General features: G+C 39.3%; 1 protein-coding gene across 10 annotated transcripts in view; it reads left to right on the top strand.

The window, feature by feature from the left end:
- dst (dystonin) overlaps positions 1-21,353 on the top strand; it is a 251,988-nt gene that overhangs the window by 148,598 nt on the left and 82,037 nt on the right. For 9 of the 10 annotated variants that reach the window (XM_067422412.1, XM_067422411.1, XM_067422413.1 and 6 more), the window contains 9 exons: positions 6,106-6,258; positions 8,103-8,336; positions 8,741-9,022; positions 11,287-11,835; positions 13,302-13,478; positions 14,887-15,010; positions 16,017-16,225; positions 17,232-17,549; positions 19,089-19,255. In XM_067422412.1, the coding sequence (XP_067278513.1) occupies positions 6,106-6,258; positions 8,103-8,336; positions 8,741-9,022; positions 11,287-11,835; positions 13,302-13,478; positions 14,887-15,010; positions 16,017-16,225; positions 17,232-17,549; positions 19,089-19,255 (2,213 nt within the window). Of the gene's footprint in view, positions 1-2,488; positions 3,739-3,864; positions 4,012-4,195; positions 4,412-4,490; positions 4,641-4,787; positions 5,022-6,105; positions 6,259-8,102; positions 8,337-8,740; positions 9,023-11,286; positions 11,836-13,301; positions 13,479-14,886; positions 15,011-16,016; positions 16,226-17,231; positions 17,550-19,088; positions 19,256-21,353 lie in introns of those variants that run through there. The other variant, XM_067422421.1, reaches the window with a different exon arrangement.

Raw genomic sequence — 21,353 nt, 5'->3', positions numbered from 1 at the left:
CAAAAGATGATGGTTGAGGAGGCTTTATCCGAGGGGCTGATTGATCAGGACACTGCGAGCGAGATATTGAGCCATCAGGCCCAAGATGGTGGCATTGTTAATCCTTGCAATGGGGCGAGACTTACAGTCGACGAGGCTGTCCAGTGTGACTTAATGAGCTCTAGCAGTGCATTGTTAGTTCTGGAGAGACAGAAAGCCTTCATGGGTCTCCTTTGGCCTAACGCTGGTGAAATCCTCTCGTTCTCCACCTCTCTTCAGCAAAATATAATCACAGACAAACTTGCATCTGAACTGCTGCATAACCGGCAGAAGATAACAGGTTTATACATACCTGAAACCTCTGAGGTGGTTGACGTTGACTCTGCAGTGGAGAATAACTTGATTGAGACATTTACAAAAGAGTTGTTGAAGACAATAGAAATACCAGATGTTTTTCCTAATATAGATGAACTGAATAACAGGTTTTCATCATGGCTGGTAATGCAGGAGCTACAAATTGAAGGATCTTGTAGATCTGGGGAAGAAATGAGTGACAAAAACAGCTCAGATGCACCATCTCTCTCTGAGGTGAAACAGTTGTTTATTTCCTACCTCATGATGAATAGCTATATGGATCCAAAGTCAGGCCAAAGGCTGCTGATCTTTGATCGCCAGTTAAACAAAATGGCTAAATTACTTTTTGAAACATCAGAATCAGAACATGCAGAAGACATCATTGGCCTTCATAGGAATGATGTTTCAGAAGATTTGCATGAGTCTCCAATGAACAGTAGTATTCCTGACACTGACGGTGATTGTCTGGATGCTGATTATGATGCTTTGGAAGAATTGCAAATTTGTGAACATTTGGAAAGCACAACAGAAGAAGAACATAACGTGGCAAATGTGAAAGTATTACACAATTACCTAGAATCTACTCTAACCATTGAATCTAATGTAAACACCTTAGCAACAGATCAAAAGTGTGATATTCTCCTTGGCAGTAATGAACATGTGACTGTTATTGAAACTAACAAACTGTCTGAGGTTTCTACATGTTCATACACACACAAATGCCAAGCAGACAAATGTGACATAGATTCCCCTCAACCGTCAAACACAATGGAGTTACCACAAACAGCCTTTTCTACAGCAGCAACTACCACAAATGTGTGTCTGACAGTAGTGGATCCTGAATGTGATGATACCCTTACAAGCCAAGAAAAACATTCAAAAGCCAGTGAAACAACCAACTCTACAGATATGCCCTCTGAATTCCCACATACGGAGGTTGTATGGGATGGCAAAGTTGAGAGAGATTATGCCATCCATCTTCTTAGGGCACAAGTAGAGGAAGGTGGGATTTTAGATGTCACCTCTGGGAAACGGTATGACCTTAAAGCTGCTCTTGATAAAGGCCTTATTGATGAAGAGACTGTCTCAGAAGTGCTTGCATTGCAACTTCAAGAGGATGGTTTGAAAGATAACCAAAGTGCTACACTGTCAGTTCTGAACACTTCTGGCGATAAAGGCTGGATCTCAAGTAAGGTAGCACTACAGGTCAAGGAAAAGCAGAACCTTTTGGGTGGTTTCTATGATGCAGCAGTTGGAAATACCATTAGCGTTTGTGATGCTTTAGAGGTGGGTCTGATTACTGATGATATTAGCAGTAGTGTTCTCTGTTCAGAGGGAATCAGCAAGGCCATCATTGATCCAGATGCAAAGTGTGAGCTCAGTGTAAATGATGCCCAGCAGTCTGGAGTATTAGATGATGAAGAGGTTGAGAAAACGCTACAGTCACAGCAGGGTGAAAGAGTAGACATTATGGTGCTTGACTCAGCAAAAAGAGGTGAAATAAGCTCAGGATCAGATGAAGCCATGCAGGCGTCTACAGACATTTCAGGTGTGAGCAGTAATCTTCAGCTACCCACCATTGTAGCGACAAAAGATAATGTGTATGATGGTGTTCCTGAGACTCTTGAAATAGGGGTGGATTGTGAACAAAGTGGTCATTTCAAGACAATGGATACTAAAAATGAGATAAACACTACAGAAGCCATTTTCACTTGGGAAGGAAATGAATCAAATAACAATGTTGACACTTCTGTTGTTGTTTCTTGTGAAACTGGAAGTCCTTTATCGTGTGTTAGGGAGGTGGCATATCTTGAGACTATAACAAGTCAGGTTGTTAGCCCTGTACAGAGTGACTCTGGGATATCATGTTCGTCACAAAGCGATGTCTGCTCAGATGAAAGAAAATCAGAGAGTGTACTTAATCCTGAACAGGAATTCAACAGGTCCAATTTGGAGTCCACAATAACAAATACATATTTGGACAAAGGGCTCTCTGAGAGTTTAAGCACTTCGCTGCCATTGGTAAAAGATGTTGCTCAAGTTAAAACACTTACAGAACCAGAGTCAACCTCATCTTTATGTGGAGCAAGTGTCCAGTCACCACCAACGGAGACTGCAACAGAGGTGAATTTATGTACTGATAGGCACCACATACTAGCTCAAAATGTGTTGGATGAGAGAGAGGATATATCATTTCAGGCTAATATGTCACATAAAGCTAAATACAGCAATAATACAAATGGGAATCCAGATCATGAGCTTTCTGATGAGGATACAGGTGCTTTTAGTACAGAAAACAGAGTAAATGAGTCAGTTAGTTATGAGGACATTTCAGAAATGATCAGAAATGCACCAATAGCAAAACCTGCGGTCTGTACAGAAAGCAACATTGACTGTATGGTAGAACAGAAGAGTGACATTGAAAACGCTATAGGTTTCAAAGGATCTGAGAACGCACTTGAACTTAACTTAAATGATTTAGCTGGATCAACAGTAAATTCTAAGCCATTACCTCTTGAAATTACTACTAACTCTAGTGAAGATGATTCAAGAGGAGGTACACATAACATACAACACCCACTTGAGCAAGGCGAGTTATGTTATCAAGTAACTTCAAAGGCCACAGCAATACACAGATCAGCTGAATCCGACTTAACAAGTGACAATGAAAAAACTCTAAAGTCTACTTCAGGTCATTGTTCAGACAAAACGTTCACAGAATCCAATGAACTGCAGTCTGACCCCCAAATTCCAAGTCCTTCTGTCAAAGTCATGCTTGATCAGGATAGAGAGAAAGAGGCAGACATCTTCAAACAGTCTCAGGATAGAGATAGAGCAGTTGCTGAAGATGCGTACTATTATAACCTTCATTCACCTCAAATGGCAAGGGCTGAAGATGGAAGTGCTCCAAAATCTGTGGGAAGCAGTGATTTGTTAAATGAGTTAATCCAAATGCAGGTGGATACAGCAAGTATGGACGAGACTCAAAAACAAAAATGCCAAGCCATTGATAGCATTATTGAAAATGTTCAGCACCACTCTGGAACCTTTCCAGCCAGTTATGTCAGCTCAAATGAGAGAACTAGGGATCCAGATATTCTCCTCGATTTGAAAAAACATGAAGGACTTGATCCAAGAGAAGCTCAAATTTGTCCATCTGATGAGGGTAAAGATGGATCAATGTGGATTCAGGAGATCTCCCCAAGTAGAGATCAAGGAATGCCCACGGATGTGGAAGGAGAGCTTAACAGACTTTTGGGAGACACTGTCCTGAGAGAGGAAAGCATGGATGCTAAAAGCAAGATCTCAGCCTCAGTCGATGCTGCTGAAGATGATGTCCTTCAGTCAACCACCTCTAACCACCAGGTCTCAAACATAAAGCAAACGGATGAAGCCAAACCAAGAGTAAGTATTGCTACTACTCTTGGCTGAGTCAGACACTGATTTTCAAAGCATTGTCAACTGCATGATCCAGGTGCATGTTTTGGGTCTTCAGATAATGGTGTAAGTATAATGATGTACTTTTTGCAGAGAAATTCCACCCAGAATTACTTGGAATGTGTTGGGAGACTTCAGGATCATTGTGATACTCTTGAAGATATTAGAAGCAACTTGCAGACCAATGACCCGTTAGCAGAAGACATTAATGGGTTGCAATGTCAGATGGAGGAAGTTCAGGTTTGTTACTTATAAAATATAAAGGATCTCTCTTCACTTCAGTTAAATTCTCATGACCTGCTACTCCTGCTTTTTACTAAAGGCTTTCTTTCTACACAATTTTCTCTGCTGTTGTCTGTTGCTTATTCCTTTTATTCTGTCATTCTTCTTCACAATTCCTTCCTTCTGTTCCTCAACCACTAAGTCTCTGGAAACACAGATTGCTGCTCTTCCTGACATGCTAACAGCAGATTTGAGCATAGCAGAACAACTTCTGAATTCTGCTGATGAATTCATTCCCATGCAAATCCACCAAGATTTGGCTGCAGTTTATGTAGATATACAGAATGCTTTCAGAGATGTTTGCCACTTGTCAGCTGAGCGAATGAATGGTATTCTTCTAGCTATTGACACAGTGAAGGTTAGTGAAAAAAAAAACAAGTGTAGTATTGAATAATGCAAATTATATTACCTCACACTTTTTCCATATATGGTTACAGATCCATTTGGAAAGCTCATATCAGGATTTGCTAAGCTCTCTTGATAAGATCTCAGCTTGTATACAATCTGATTCTTTGATGATGTCTAAGCTTGATATCGTGGATACTGATGACATAGAAAGAATTAATATCAATATTCAGCAAATTAAGGTAAGTTGCCTTGGGAAATATTGATAAAGTCACCAGAAATACAAGGGTTTTTATACATCATGACATTATATCCTGCTGTTAGCTACCATATCAAATGAAGTGACGATCTAAACAGTTTTACTTGGTGCTCTATTGTTCTTGATTCAGGACACAGAGAAGGACTTATCAGGAACCCGACAGCTTCTGGAAGATGCTGCTTTTGATATCCAAAACTTCATTTCTGAGCATGCTCAGTTTCTGAGTCCTGCTCACAGCAGACACCTTCTCAGGGCTCTCAGCACTACCCAGAGATCCTTTAAAGACCTCGTGGACAGAGCAATCACTCAGAGACAAACTCTGGAGGTCCACTTGGTGGTCCATGAGGATGAGATGCAGCAGCAGGTCTGAGAGAGATCACACTGACCTGATCACAAACGCATGGAAATGCTTCTAAAAGTTATTGCTTTGATGTGTGGTATATTTTGATATGAAGTGTTGGCAAACTCATTGCCCTATTAACCCAAGCCTGAGTGCAGTTTTCTTTCCTACATCAACCTGTTGAAGCAAGAAATTGGTAGAGGTAGATATTTGCCATTCTTGTAAAAATGTTTATGCCACAGCTAGGATCTGCTACTTGCTATCGGTATTGTTTATAGATGTTAACATTCTAAAAACAATCTACATTCTTTCATTGTTTCAGACCAAAATGTGGATATGCCATATGTAAATTTACTGTCAATTTTAGCCCCCCCTTAAAAAGCCTAAAACGTTTTGACTGTTCATGAATGCATTGTGTGTGTATTCACGTTTTTCTATCCCGGTGGGGACTTTAGCCTAACTGCACACAGATTAATGTGGACTTGTGTCACTGTGGAGACCTTATTGAGGTCCCGATGAGGAAACAAGCTTTTTTAAATCATACAGAATTTGTTTTTGTTTTTTAAAATGTACAAATGCAGATAATTTTGTGTGATGGGTAGGTTTAGTGGTAGGGTTGGTGTGTGTGTGTATGTGTGTGTGATGGGTAGGTTTATGGGTAGGGTTAGTGTAAGGGTAGAGACTATAGAGGTTGTACTGTATAACAAACATTACGTCTATGGAGAGTCCCCACAAAGATATTAAATGTGTGTGTGTGTGATGCTCATTATGTTGCTCTGTGTTTTGCTGAGTTTAATCACAATGTTTGTTCTATTTACAACACAGAAATGCCATGGCTTGATCTCTGCCACCAACTTACCTTCTTCTGTCTCAACCTATTCAGCAATTACTACCAACCGATCTAAACTGTATTATCCTGATATGCTTTCCGGCAGTAAAGGCAGCACTAACCTATATTTCTTTACCATTGCCAAATGGTCTTTGAATGGCTGGCATGTTTACAGCATACTCAGTCACTGCTAATGGTTAAATGCTCAGTGTTTGCTTTGATGTTGTGTTTTTTCTCTGTGGAAAAGGTTTCTTTCTTAACTGAATGCTTATGTGGTAGGCCGCTGTGGAGAAGCAGAGGGAGTTTTCAGAAAAGCTGCAGGAGCTGTTTGATGATCTAACACAGACGGAAAACCGACTCATTGGCCACCAGCAGCAGGCTGCCAGTGCAAAGACTGTGGGAGACGTCCAGCAGTATCAGCAAGAGCACCAGGTACAACCTGGTCACACTTGATATGATGCTTGTACTTATATTACATTTAAAGACATTAATATAGTTCTTTGTTAAAGTTGTCATGATATGGAAGTTGCGTTCCCAATTGCAAAAAAATAAAATAATTTAGAGTGGGACTTGATTTCATCCCTCAGGAATTGCCAGCGTTCAGGCCAGCGTAGGTGGTGTATATAAGAGCTTAAAATTCAAGCATGACCCTACTCGAGCCCGTGCACGTTGTGTCCGAGCGCAGCCTGGCACGCTACATTAACCCTAATTATGAACCCGAGCACAATTTAAACCCTACCATTTTTAATACGTGGGTGTTCTGACGAGAACGAGCCTATAATGAGGTGAACAGACCGATGTGACTCTCAGCTCAATAATCCACTCATGAACCGCACAAAAGGATGACATTTATCTGTACTCTAGCCCACTATACTTGTTGTAGCCATTTACCAATGCATTTGTTTCATATATTTATGTTTAAATATTATAATTTTATTTAAAAATGACATCTGATTATGAAAAGTGCAAAGATGCGAGTGGGTCAGAAATGATTTTGACCACTTCAGTAAGTTTTGTTTTGTGTAAAGCCTTTCTTTAAAGTGAACTGGAGCGCTTCTCATGAATAAACCGAAACTCAGCAGGCTACATTCCTTGTAGACTTGAGAAATATGTTTATAGAAAGCTTGAAATGTCTGCTTTTAAACGAAACAATTAGAAACAAGAGAAATAGACTAGTTAAGAAAAGCACACTGTTCATATGAGCAGCTAATGTCTCATGAGAGTACTTCATCACTTTATGTGCTGAGTTTAACACACAATTTTCAGCATCACCACTCCAGTCTTCTAGCTTAGAAATTTAGATGCACAACTCTTAATACACTTCTGAGCTGGAAAAACCAAACTCTGGTCAGACCAATCACATCGTGTATAGAGTCAGTGGGCGGGGCTTAACATAATGACGGCAGAGTTGAGCTTGCGCGCTACTAGTAAACACAGAAGCTGGCAAATGGTGGTCTTTTGAATCTGCTTTGACCGCGACGCTGGAAGACTTGGAGTTAAGCTTTTCTCTGAGAAAAGAACAAAGAACAGCACTGAAGTCATTCTTAAAAAGGGAAGATGTGTTCTGAGTTTTGCCGTATTCATCATTATCAACTAGCTCCGCTTCACCTTTGTTGCTCTGGTTGGTGGTAGCGCTATCCTATCGTGTGCAGAGTGAGTTTGAAAGACAACCGTTTATCCCGCCCCTCGGATTGAGCTGTCAATGGTGAGTTTCCAGACCAAACATGTTGATGTTGGTCTGACTTGTCAGGCTAGTCTTCTTCCGCAAAAAGACAAAAATTGTTTAAAATGCTTAAACTGACAGCACCTAGACATGTGCAAATGAAGAACTTCTGAATGATGAAAAGATTACATGCTTTATGATGGTTAATGTTTACAATCAATCCAAGAATCACGTTTTGAAAACGTGGCGCCTGGTCTGTACATATCGACTACGATCACTATACATTGCACATCTTGTGGATGCGCACATCGGATATCGATGCTAAACTAACAGCCAATCAGAACACTGTAGCAACTGCACATCCATGTCCTGACAGACATGCTTTGCTTTAATTTCCTAAATTTAGAATAATTCATAATAATTAATACTACATGTAACTGTTTATGGAAAAATTTAAAATTTTACCATTATTGCATGCCTAGGAACACCCTTTACCCGAGGTAAAATCCCTGTAACAAAGTGGCCTGTTCCAATTAATTATGTGTTATATTGTTTTTATCTGTTTAGATAGAAGCTGAATATTAAAGATTATTTCTCTATGCTGGTCTCTCAGGCTCTACAGAAGGACCTGCAGGCGAATGCCAGTGCCCTCAATGAAGTCATCAGTAGCACAAAGAAGTTTCTGGAGGAAAATCGCAGTAAACTCACTCCGGAGCAGATATCGGCTCTTGAGAACAAACTGGAAGAACTGAAGAGTAAAGCAAATATGCTCAACCAGAAGGCAGAAGAGTCAAGGAAGGATCTGGAGAAGGTTTTGACAAGTGCTATCAAGCAGGAGACTGAGAAGGTTAGCGGGACAACACTTTTACAAACACTAGTCAAGTCAATCATTTAGCTAAGTCCAATAGAAGAGAGCACATCTTAGGGAGAAGTGTACAGCCAATGTGCTCGGTGGTCTAGGGTTTGAAATAGACCATTAACTTTAGGATGACCATAGCACAAAAAATCTAAGTCTAATCTTTAGGTCCATGAAACACTTGGGCCAAAACACATTGAAGAGTTTTCAATTTTTTTGTAAATAGACATCTGACAATAAAGGCTATTTTAATCTAAAAGTAATGGCCATCCTAAAGTTTTCTTTTATCAATCATTTAGCTGTTAGTTTGTGCTGGCTCTCAGAAGTATCTTTGAATTTCTGTGATTATTTTCAATAAATTGTAGTTATTTTTTCTTCGATGTGCAACAATACAGGTAGCAGCTGTTGAACAACTTGAAGAGAGCAAAACCAAAATAGAGGGTCTTCTGGACTGGATCTCCAACATTGGGAAAGAGAAAGAAATGGGTGGAATACAAAAGGACCAGACGGGTAAACACAACAGAAACATGCCGGAATACCCAACAATGAAGAGAATAATTGAAGAGGGAGAAGATCCTAATGGAAATGCATTAGATGCTACAGATAACACAAGTCATACTGGAAAAAAACAAGACGGGAAAACCCTGGACCTGGACCAGCAGTATGATAGAGTTCAAGTAAGTACTTCAGTATTTTACAGTAAGACTTTTCATACCCTTATGAAACAGAAGTGCACAAAAAAATACATGCTTTAAAACAATGGATCTCAAACCTTTTCAGTGTCATTAAGGGCCAGATTTACTAGCAGCTTGCACCAGAGCAAACCCTCTTTTGGTGTTAAAAAAACAACACAGTGATACATTAGCAGTGAAAAGGTGTGGACAGGGTTACTTTTACAGCTGACCTTATTGCATATGCATTTGAAGGAGTTTTCCTTTCAAGTGCAAAATATATGGGAGGAGAGTATTTAAATGAATCATGCAAAGTGATTTACTAAGGTTTGCGCTCGTCAATTTACTGGTGTCTGTGCCATTATATACCGTCCCAAAAAAGCACGTTTTAAATCAGATCCTAATGGGTAGAATCATTGTGGAAATTATTCATTAATTTGCACGACGTCAGTAGATCACGCGCAGAACTGTCCACTGTCATTGAAATAGTGCTCTCACGCTAATTTTCCCAGTTTATTAAATCTGGCCCTAAATCTGGCCCTAAATTAAATCTGTAATTACACATTTGCAGTGATAAAGTTGCAATTCAGTGATGGAAGTATAGACTTGCTTTTGCTAATAGATGCCCAGACACGCAGCAATCAGCTAGTGCCATGGGGTAGATTTAAAGCAAAGGACCAGTCTGAGCCTGAGCCCTCTGAAGTTTCATGACTTAACTATATAAAGTATATAGTGTCTTTAAAAACACTCTTTTGTGTGAAACTACTTCCTTCCGCCATTGATTCAAATCTCAAGTTGACAGTTTAACGAGTTGTTTAAAGGTCCCGTTCTTCGCGATTCCATCTTTCAAACTTTAGTTAGTGTGTAATGTTGCTGTTAGAGCACAAATAATACCTGTAAAATTATAAAGCTCAAAGTTCAATGCCAAGCGAGATATTTTATTTAACAGAAGTTCCCTTTCAAAGCCTAAAGCGAACGGCCGGTTTGGACTACAGCAGGAAGTGCAGGGATGTAATGACGTCACTAGAACCGTTTGTTGACTAACCCTCCGCCCACAAGAACACGCAAAATAGGGGGCGTGGTGTCGTTGCTCTCCCACGTGGAGAAGAGCGCGGATTCAGCGCTTGCATCTCCCCATTATGGTAAGAGGCGAGGCCCCTTTCCGGGCAATATGCGCTAAGCTGCTGTCCAATCACAACACGGGAAGCGCTGACCCAATCAGAACTCGTTACGTGTTTCTGAAGGAGGGACTTCATAGAACAAGGAAATCATCAGGCCGTTTTTAGGACAGAGGAAACAGCGCTGTACAGATAAGTCAATTGTGTGAAAAATACTGTTGTTGTTTTTTTACACGCGAAACATGAACTCATGTTATATTGCACACTGTAAACATAATCAAAGCTTCAAAAACACGCGAAGAACGGGACCTTTAAAGTAAAAAATGATGTCCTTGTTTTCTTGTTTCAGTCCATTTCAATATACAAGTCTTTGCTACTCACTCATAAAGACCGTCTTTGCTGCCATCTAACGGTGTAATAATGCATCTCTCACTGAAGTCACAATCACAATCACAAACGGACCCTTTCTCAATACAAAATATGCCATGTTAATTATATAAAATATTACCTATTGATCAGTAATATTTAAATAAACAATATTAGCTATTATAAAAGTATAATACATTTGTACAATAGGAAATAAACACAAGCGAACAGTACAAAAGCAGCTTTATTGTAGTGTACAGATTTCACCTAAATAAAAAAATATAAAGTTATGAAACTGTGCCAAATTTAGCTAAATCAGTTTGCTCTGGAACAAGGAATAGATTAGTATGGCCAAAGCTTGCCCAAATGAATTTTATCTCATGTTTCACCACTGTCTACATAAGAGCCGGCTGCACATTCTCGAAGGACTGGCCGAGATAAAGCTGTTCTCGTGGGTACAAATTGTAAAATAGGCACTATGCTTATATATGAGTTACATATTTCAGGTCTAAATGACTACATTTTTGCCTAAAAAGTTAAACTCATAAAACTACATTCCGTGAAACAATAGCAGTAGTTAAAACAAACATGGTGGATTTCCTCGAATGCCATGACAGTCATTGCAAACGAAGTGATACAAGATACAAACGGTAAAGTGGTACCAGTGCTGATACTGGGGGAATATCACACAACTGGAAAAGGTTCTCAGCCATCTGATTTATATATATATATATATGGCAATGAAATGCATTGACTTACTAAGCCCTGCATTCTCCATCTCCACAGGCTCACCACCAGGAAATCTTGTCCCAACAGCAGGATTTGATCATTGCCACACAGTCAGCGCAGGCGTTACTCGACAAACAGGCTCAGGTCCTGTCACCTGCTGAAAAGGACAAGTTACAGAGGGACATTAAAGAGTTGAAGGGCCGCTACGAGGCCTCTCTCACACAAGCCGAGCAGCAGATGAAGCAAGTCCAGGCTGTTCAGGAGGAACTTCAGAAGTTTAAGGGGGACTGTGAGGAGTTTGAGACGTGGCTACAGCAGGCCCACGGGCAGGTGGAGGAGCTGGGGATGCCCGCTGTGAGTCTGGACACTCTCAGTAATAACCTACAGAGACAGAAGAGTTTCTCCGAAGACGTCATCTCTCATAAAGGAGACCTGCGCTTCATTACCATCTCGGGTCAGAAGGTGCTGGACGCAGCTGAGGCCTGCGATCGGAGTGGATCTGGGGGAACGGACGGCGTGTCGGTGGTTGATATGTCCGGGACATGTGCTGCAGTCAAAGAAAAGCTGGATTCTGCTGCCACTCGCTACAAAGCCTTGCACACCCAGGTAATGCTCATTTTGATCTTTATTTAGAATCAGTGGCAGAATCTTGTCAAGAATATGTCCAGGTACCCCAAAATCAAACACAAAGGCCAAATTTACACTGCATGGTTCAATGATTCTTGCTTGGGGACACTAACATCATAATCCAAGTTATTCAACTAAGTATACAAATAAAATTAATAAATTAGGTCTTATTTAATTCTATACACTATAATACTGATCTGCCAACATTGTCACTATATGATGAATTAAAATAAGATGATAACATCACTGTTTTCTCCAGAACGACTGTACAGCCAAATCAAAGTTTGTTGCAATATTGTGAAGCTGCTTTGAAACAATCGTCATTTTAAAAACGCTATATAAATAAAGTTCATTGATTTTTTTCCTCCCATGTGGCACATATTGGATATGACCAACGAACATGTAAGCAGGAAAAAGCGCATGAATTCCGATATTTTCAGATCAGTTTCAGGCCTCATTTATATGTGAAAGTAAATCTGATGTGTGTATTTGCGCCTGCTGTGTAAGCGGACAGATTGGATATTCCCCTGGCAATGCGAGTCTTATGTCAATGAAAAAAGTGACCTTTTGAAACATTTCGCTGTACAGATAAATCTATAAAAAATTAAACATCTCTAGTTGACTAGGAGAGTATTCATTTCGTTTGTGTAGAATAAGAGGCGTTCTGGGGCAGACGTGTTGCTGTTGAAATCATCCTGACGGCTCGTTGTCGCTGTTATCTCAAAATAAAATGCACACAAACATGTCCCGGCTCTCGATATACAATCACTGATGAACACATTTGGTTTAATGAGGATTTAAAAAAAAACCTATATGATGGCAGATTCGAACCCGGAACCTCTGACATACTTAACAAAAGTTCCCCCTCCAGGCCATTAGTACACGCTAACTTTTAGAGTGGATCTGTGTATATTCTGTCTTGAATGATTTGTGTAGATAATCACTCTCTTGAAGAATTTGTACTATATATTATGATTTTAATATAAGGATGAAAATATTGCACTAAACTTGTTTCTATGAATTCCATGTCAATAAATGAAACTGTAGTGTTCTATTGAAATTGATTTCTTGATTTCCTGTTATTTTTTGTTTCGCCAAGTGTACTGTAAAGGCAGATATCAGAAATGGGTCACTTCTAAAAGAAGATGTAAGCGGGTCATTAAAAAAGAAAAGAATATAGTCATCAAACCGGAATTGGGAAGTGTAAATGTGATCGAAGAACATTGCACAAAAATAGCATTTCCCACACATTTCAGTTAGTTTAGTTGTATGGAAAATGAACACACTTCATGATAACAACCAATAGATGGCAGCATTTGTCTCTAAATGGATGTAATTCAGCAAACAATCAACAATATCCTGACATTACATTATTAAGTCCTCCAATCGTTTAAATATAAATAATAAAAATGATATTAAATGAGATGATAAATTGTATGTTTCAGTGCAATCAGCTTGGAAACAATCTCAAAGACGTGGTGGACAAGTACAGGAAGTATGAAGACGCCAGTGGAGCTCTGGTGAAGTGGCTCAGCGGCTCTGAGGAAGAGTCCCGAAGGCAGCAGTCGGAGCCCATCGCTGGAGATCCACAAACCTTACAGAGACAGCTGGAGGAGACCAAGGCATGAACACACTATTAAAAAAAGACAATATTAAAGTGTTTGAGATGTCTTTTTAATACATGCTTTTTTACTTTTTAGTTTAGTACAGCTAGCCTAGTTTGTGTTCTGCACAGCAACACAAAAACTATTCTTATATTTGTTGTTTTTCTATGGGGAGTATAGTGTTTGCTTTTAGACAAACTGAACAAAATCATGACTTTCCAGTAGAACATTATACAAATCGGTCGTTTCCTTTATTTGTGTATTTATAGCACTGAAGACAATCCGTGACACAGATTTAATTTACTTGTGACGTATTATAGCTAGTTGTTCTTGCAGAAGTGGATAGAGAAGCAGACAATGCTAATCACTCCTAAACAGATTATTTCTCCCATGATGCACCACATTTCGCTGATGAGCAGCAAATTCAGATACGCAGAGAGATAATGCACTCATGCTCCAATACTGTTCTCTAGAGGTGTGTATATTATGAGGAATAATTTTAACAAAATAAGGGAGATCATACATATTTTGTGTTGTCCTGAATTATTTTAAGTTTTTTTTTTTTTTACATATAGTCCACAAGAAAAAAAACAAAAAAAAAAAACAGCTGAATTTATTAAAATAACCCGTTCAAACGTTTATGAACCTTTGATTCTTAATCCTGTGTGTCATTCCTTGATGATCCATGGCTGTGTGTGTGTGTGAAAAATTCTCAAGGTCCTGCACACTTGTTTTCCAGCATCTTCTGCATACTTGAACCAGCAGTGACTGTGATTCTGAGATCTGAGGAAGATTGAAAGACTGATTTGAGATCCAGAAGATGCTGGAAAACAAGTGTGCAGGACCTGGAGGATTTTTCTAAAGAACATTGGGCAGTTTAACTGCTCAGGACAAACAAGAGACTCAATGATAGCCATCACAAAACACACACACACAGGCGTGGATCATCAGACAAGACACACACACACACACACACACACACACACACACACACACACACACACACACACACACACACACACACACACACACACACACACACACACACACACACACACACACACACACACACAGAGGATCATCAGGGAACGAAATGCAGGATTAAGAATCAAGGGTTCATGAACTTTTAAACTTGTCATTTTAATAAATTCAGCTATTTTGTCTTGTAGACTATATGCAAACATTTTTTAAATGTAAAATATCTTATTCAGGACAGCACTAAATAAAAAAATAACTAACATTTTGTTAAAATTATTCACATTTTCACAGATTCTGCAAGCACATAAGTTTTCTTGCAACTGTATATGTCGCTTATGATGAACACAAAATGTTTAATGTCACTGTAGATAGAACACACACCACTGATGCTGTGCTTTTAAGATGATCAGTGTGTGGTTGGATTGTAATAATCATTGGCCCGTTCCAGAGTCTTCAAGGGCAAACGACGTCCCATCAGGCTTCGGTGGATACGCTGAGGAGGTCAGCCGACGCCTTGATCTCGGCTGAGGGAGAGCTGCTGTCCAATCCAGAGGAGATTCAGGAGACAGTGGGTGAGTCCACAAGTCACATGAAGCACAAGGCAAACAAAGAAATTAAAGCCCATTTTAAGATCGTGAAGAATTTTCATGCCAATAAAGCACAATCTCCACACTTCCCCCACTTATTTATTTATGATTACATTTTATTCAGTATTTTCTTTTAACCACATAAATTAGCAGCATAGCATGGTATAACAGTGGGATAATAAACTTTACCACTGCAAACTAAAGTGCAACCGGGATATTTAAACCTATATATTTAGAGATTTCTTAAGATTTCTAACCATCTCAAACCATTTTTATGAATCTCGTTGAGAGTAGCAGAAAAATCGTACTCAATTGGAAAGACAAATTTGTTAATACATCATTTGCTGACGTTATTATCAGCTCACTCAAACCTGGAGAAATGAACAGCATTTGCTCATGAAAATATTGATGTCTTCACACAAGCCTGGTCCGCTTTCTTTCACTACTTAAACCGCACAGTTGATTCCTCTTCCTCATAAATCTTGATGAAACTTCATTTCGAACATGCTTTGCTTCTTTATATAACTTGAATTACATTTAATCAGTTTACACACAACAAACTGAAAATGACAGACGTGTTATATACCCTCTGTTTTTGTGTTTGTCTTTCACTGTTTATCTCAAATGTACAGTATGTCAGTGCAAATGTTAAAAAGGAAAAAATAACCTAAAATACTGTGATCAACGATACATTTTTATTTTACAGTCCCCTGTTCCTCATGCACATACTATACACTTATCATAATAATTATAATAACTGGTTAATAATTAGGCACTAACCCTGAAACTACCTAAACCCATGTAGTTACCTTATATTAACCAGTACTTTCTTAGGTAAGTACACTGAAAGTACAATAAAAGTGCACTTGCTGTAAAATAAAGTGCAACCAAATAAAGTGTTATTATGCCTAAGCAACATTGACATTTTTCAGTCCTGCAGAGCTTGAACACAACACGAATAAACCACTTATAAATATGCTTCTGTTTGTAGACGACATCGTAGAGAGATACGACAACCTGTCGAAGTCGGTGAGCGACCGCAACGAGAAGCTGCAGGTGACTCTGACCCGCTCTCTGAGCGTCCAGGACGGGCTGGACGAGATGATGAGCTGGATGGAGAAGGTGGAAGAGAGCGTGAAGGAGACTCCACAAGTGCCGCTGGACTCCAACTCCATCACGAATGCGCTTAGCAAGGAGGCGGTATGTGCCTTTCACCTTTCATTCAAAGATTCGCTATATCAGGCTCCCTGGCAAGGTTCTAACCGAACCACGAGACATAATGACAACTGTGGTACCGTTTCACCATTCACACCACAAGCGCTCAGCGTCGTTTATGGTAATGATCTTCCGGTGCTACATACTATAATATTTTTATCTACTGGCAAAAATGCTTCATTCAAGCTCTTTCTGCTCCATGCACGTTGCTCTTTCACTAAAATACTTTCACTAAAAACACAGCAGAAAACAACAATGCTTACATATATGACTCTGACCATTCAAACCGGGTTATTATGACAAAACGTTTTTTCATCTACATTTAGTATTATTAATCAGCATGTTGAGCATTTCAAAATAGACATAGATAGCAAGAAAATACATGATGAGGGTGATGTGATTATTATGTACATTGTTTGTTTTAGTAGATATTTATTTTAAGCAAAATATTAAAATGGTCCAGATTTCAAGAGGAAGATCCCTGAACCCCCATTCAGTATCCTTACTGTCACATGCATTTTGCCCTACATCTGTAAAATATTAATAGCTTGATAAAACATCTGGTCTTACCTTTTAATATTCATATATATATATATATATATATATATAATATAGGGAACAAACCTTTTGGAACGTTTATTGAATACCTCTGCTTTATATATTTACAAAACTAAAATTGCACATTTAATAATAGCATTTTAAACGCATTTAATCATAATAATAATTTAGATGGTGATTTTACTCAAATCTAGCTACAGGATTTGATTGAATACAGCAATGCCATGCAATTTGTAAGATGGAGATTTGTTTGTTAGCACCAACAATAATTAATTTGGGGAAAATAGATAGAATGATAATCATTTATTAGTTTTTTCAATAATTTCATTATTTCGTCAGTTCCATTTTGTGGCAAACTTACACACCTTTAATCTTAACTTAGTGAACACAATAATGGAAGGACCACATTGAAACAAGTGTCTGTTTATTTCAGGCTCTGGAGCAGGACATGTCCAGCAGGCAGAGCAGCGTCTCGGCCATGAAGACGAAGGTGAAGAAGTTTGTGGAGAACGCTGACCCGGCAGCTGCCGCTCTGCTCCAGTCTAAGATGGAGGGCCTGTCCCGACGCTTTACTGACGCCTCTGAGCGGCACAAGCAGAAGGTGTCTCAGATGGAGGAGCTCAGAGACAAGGTGGAGCGGTTTGAGAAGACATCAGAGAAGGTGCAGCAGTTCGTGCAGAAGAGCTCGCAGGCTCTGACAGAGACAGACGGACCGGGGAAGAACGTTACTGAACTCTCGCAGCTCGTCCAGGTATGATCTCAGCTCAGTGACATTGGCTATATTCTCCTGCTAGCCTATAGTGAATATAAAGGTAACACTTTACAGTAAGTTCCCAGTTTTTATCATTAGTTAATGCATTAACTAACATGAGCTAACAATGAGCAATACATTAGTTACAGAAGTTATTATTCTTTGTTAACATTAGGTTCTCTCTTAATATTGGGCCCTATCATACACCCGGCACAATGTGACACCAGACGCGACGCAGCTGTTTTTTGCTAGTTTCAGCCTGATGCAGTTCTCATTTTCATGTCCAACTCCACGTTGTTTAAATATCAATATCAGGTATATCTGTTCTGAAAACCAGGTGTGTTCAGGAGCATTGTTGGAGCGTTGCTATTTTGAGGAACTGAAAACGCCATTGACCAACAAAAAGTTGGCAGTATTTTGTGTGTCATTTAAAGGGTGTGTTAGTAAAATGCACACTCACACTATGTATACTCTGCTTATTAAGCTTGATTTGTACTCGACGCGTCCACACAAGCTCAAAGGTGAATGGTGCAAAAATGATGTCCTCGCAGAGTGGGCAGTCCTGCAGTTGAGAGCGCGAGACCCCATTTCGCTTGCCGATGTGCACGTGAAATTTTGTAACTTTTGAGTTTGAGGCGAATCTGGCCGAGCATGACGTCTCATCATACCTGCACACACACAGTTTGCATGTCTAAATGAGTTGCTTATATTTACAAAATGAGCCTGCAGTAGCAGAAATATGCTCTTTTAATGAAAATAAACACCCATGTTTAATACAAATTTTCACAAAAATAATTTAGAGAATTTAGAAAATGTTTAAGAGATGGTTAATTTAGTTGTATACATGTGCTCCCATCCATGTATTTGGTTCTAATGTCACAAGTAATAATCAGATGCAAGTTGACTAAAGTAGACATTGTCACATGTGTACTTTTTCTCACTGCTGTTTCCTGATGGTTTATAGAACGAGTCGCCCTCTGTCTTTTCAAAGAATAGCACAACATTGAGCGCGTGGAGCATAAACACCAGCCCAAACGGACGCAGCCAGAGGAGGCTCACGCTGTGGACACAACATTTTTAATATTAAAAATAAAAGGACTCTCTGGATAAGCGTTCAGTCTTTCCGCTCACAAATTCCTCCATAATGAATCCTCCATGGTGCCAGCTCAACTGCCGTTTAAAGGGAATGGGAGATCAGACTCTGATTGGTTTATTGCACCCATGAAGTGACGGGCTCGCTGACCATTTTTCCTGTCGTTAAACTAGCAAAAGTGGATTCGGACACGCCCTAAGAGCACCTGCGCCATGAGCCTCAGACCATGAGCTCAGATCATTATAATAGGGCCCACGTACTCATTGTGCACTCAGAGATAAATATACATTTTTGTCAAAGGAAATTATATAAATCATGGTTTGTGAAGTAATTTAAGGATTTTGGCTATAATGGATAGAAAGCGAGGCAGCTCTCAGAGACAGCCTGTTTATGTCCTATAATCTGTTTATGTCTCACAGAAGTCCTAATAAAGTCTTTATTTGTAGGACACAAATGCAGAGTTAGCTGAGCATGCGGAGGACGTGGAAACCCTGCGCAAACTGTCTGAGGAACTCAGCAGGTCTGGTCCTGAAGGAAGCGCAGCTCTTCTTCAGAGCAAGATGAAGAACATCTCGGACAACTTTAATGCCTTTAAAGAGACAGTCACAGAGAAGTAAGTTGTTAAAGGGATCCCATGGTGTTGAGACTTGTATGGCTTAATATAACATAAATGATGTCTCTTACTGAATTATGTGGTAGAAAACCCATGAAAGATCTACGTTATTTAAAAAATCGATTTTATATTTGGACCATGGGCGGCGCCATTTTGTTTGCGTTCTAGGTTGATGACGTAGAGTGGTTGAACTCCTCAATCAGCTGGCGTTACCCGTTGCTATTTTTTACCACAACGCAACTCGAAAATTGTTTAAGAGTTAAACAAAACAAATGAATTGCTTTGTAATTGTACTTAAAACACACTCAAACATACATGTGCACACAAACTCACCTACACAAGTCACAAACAGATCGGCGGGCGCGCACACACACACCTGACTGCTCTGTCTCAATCGCATGCATCATCACCAAAACATCCTGCCTCTCTTCCTCACGTTACTTTATCCCATCGTCCTACCTAGATATTTCCCTCTGCTGGTCACATTAGGCATTATAGTTTATCTACTATCAACAGTCTATCTAGGGAACAGGATGTGTTGAACAGGATATCAACACAGGGAATAGATTGAGGGTTATGTATGCGCGCGCAGTGCGTGCGTGTGTGTGTGTGTGTGTTCGCGCCGATCTGTTGGGGTGTGTGTGTGTTCGCGCCGATCTGTTGGGGTGTGTGTGTGTGTTCGCGCCGATCTGTTGGGGTGTGTGTGAGTCTGTGTGAGAGAGAGAGTTTGTGTGCACATGTATGTTTGAGTGCGTGAAGTCGGACAGCTGTTGTGTGTAAATCGGCTGTACACTCGTTATTGCGGTGAACGTGAGACTGAATGACTGCACTCGAACATGTCCACTATGGTGTCGGACAACACTACAAATGGCCGTCCCTTCAAATAATGCCCTATTTAAGGGTATAGGGTCGATTTCAGATTCAGCCCCTGTCGTGGAGACTGAGCAGCCCAACATCTCGATTGAGACAGAGCCTGTCGTGTGCGCGCCCGCCGATCTGTTTGTGACTTGTGTAGGTGAGTTTGTGTGCACGTGTATGTTTGAGTGTGTTTTAAGTATAATTACAAAGGAATTCATTGGTTTTGTTTAACTCTGAAACAATTTTCGAGTTGCGTTGTGGTAAAAATAGCTACGGGTAACGCCAGCTGATTGAGGAGTTCAACCAATCTACGTCATCAACCTAGAACGCAAACAAAATGGCGCCGCCCATGGTCCAAATATAAAATCGATTTTTAAAATAACGTAGATCTTTCATGGGTTTTCTACTACATAATTCAGTAAGAGACATCATTTATGTTATATTAAGCCATACAAGTCTTAACACCAGGGGATCCCTTTAAATGTCGAAAACAATACTTGTACAGACATACACAGATTACTCCTCAGAAGTCTCATTTATTTTGTCCCATTAGTTTGTCTTGGCTCTGACAAGATTTTTTTAATATTTTTGAAAGAAGTCTCTTCTGCTTAAGGGCTGCATTTATTTAATCAGTAAATAAAAAAAAACAGTAAAATGATGAGATATTTAGGGCTGTCAAATTGATTAATTGCATTCAAAATAAAAGTTTGTGTTTGCATAAAATATGTTTGTGTATCATTATGTATTATATTAAAAGATTTTTTTTTATAATTTTATATAATTTAAGTGATACATGTATGTGTGTAAATTTAAATATACATTATATAACTACACAGTGCACACATTTATTATGTAAACACAAACTTTTATTTTGGATGTGATCAATCGCGATTAATCATTTGAGAGCATTATTCCAGTGTAAAGCGGCTGTTCTCTATGTGAATAATTTAGCATTATTACTCCAGTCTTCAGTGGCAAATGATCCTTCAAAAATCATTCAGACATGATTTACTCAGGAAACATTTATGATTATTATCAATGTTGAAAACAGTTGTGCTGCTCATTTTTTTATTATTATTTTTTTTAATAGAAAGCTTAAAAGAACATAATTTATTTGTTACATTAAAAATCTCTTTACTGATCCATTTAATGCATCCTTCATAAATAAAACTATGGATTTATTTTTATGAAATAATTTTTCATTGTACTGACCCCAACAGTTTGAATGGTATTGTATCTC

Source organism: Pseudorasbora parva, chromosome 17 (assembly GCF_024679245.1).
Source record: "Pseudorasbora parva isolate DD20220531a chromosome 17, ASM2467924v1, whole genome shotgun sequence".
Classification (NCBI taxonomy): domain Eukaryota; kingdom Metazoa; phylum Chordata; class Actinopteri; order Cypriniformes; family Gobionidae; genus Pseudorasbora; species Pseudorasbora parva.
Note: the sequence above shows the minus strand (reverse complement) of the source record. Positions and strands in the feature narration are given on the sequence as shown.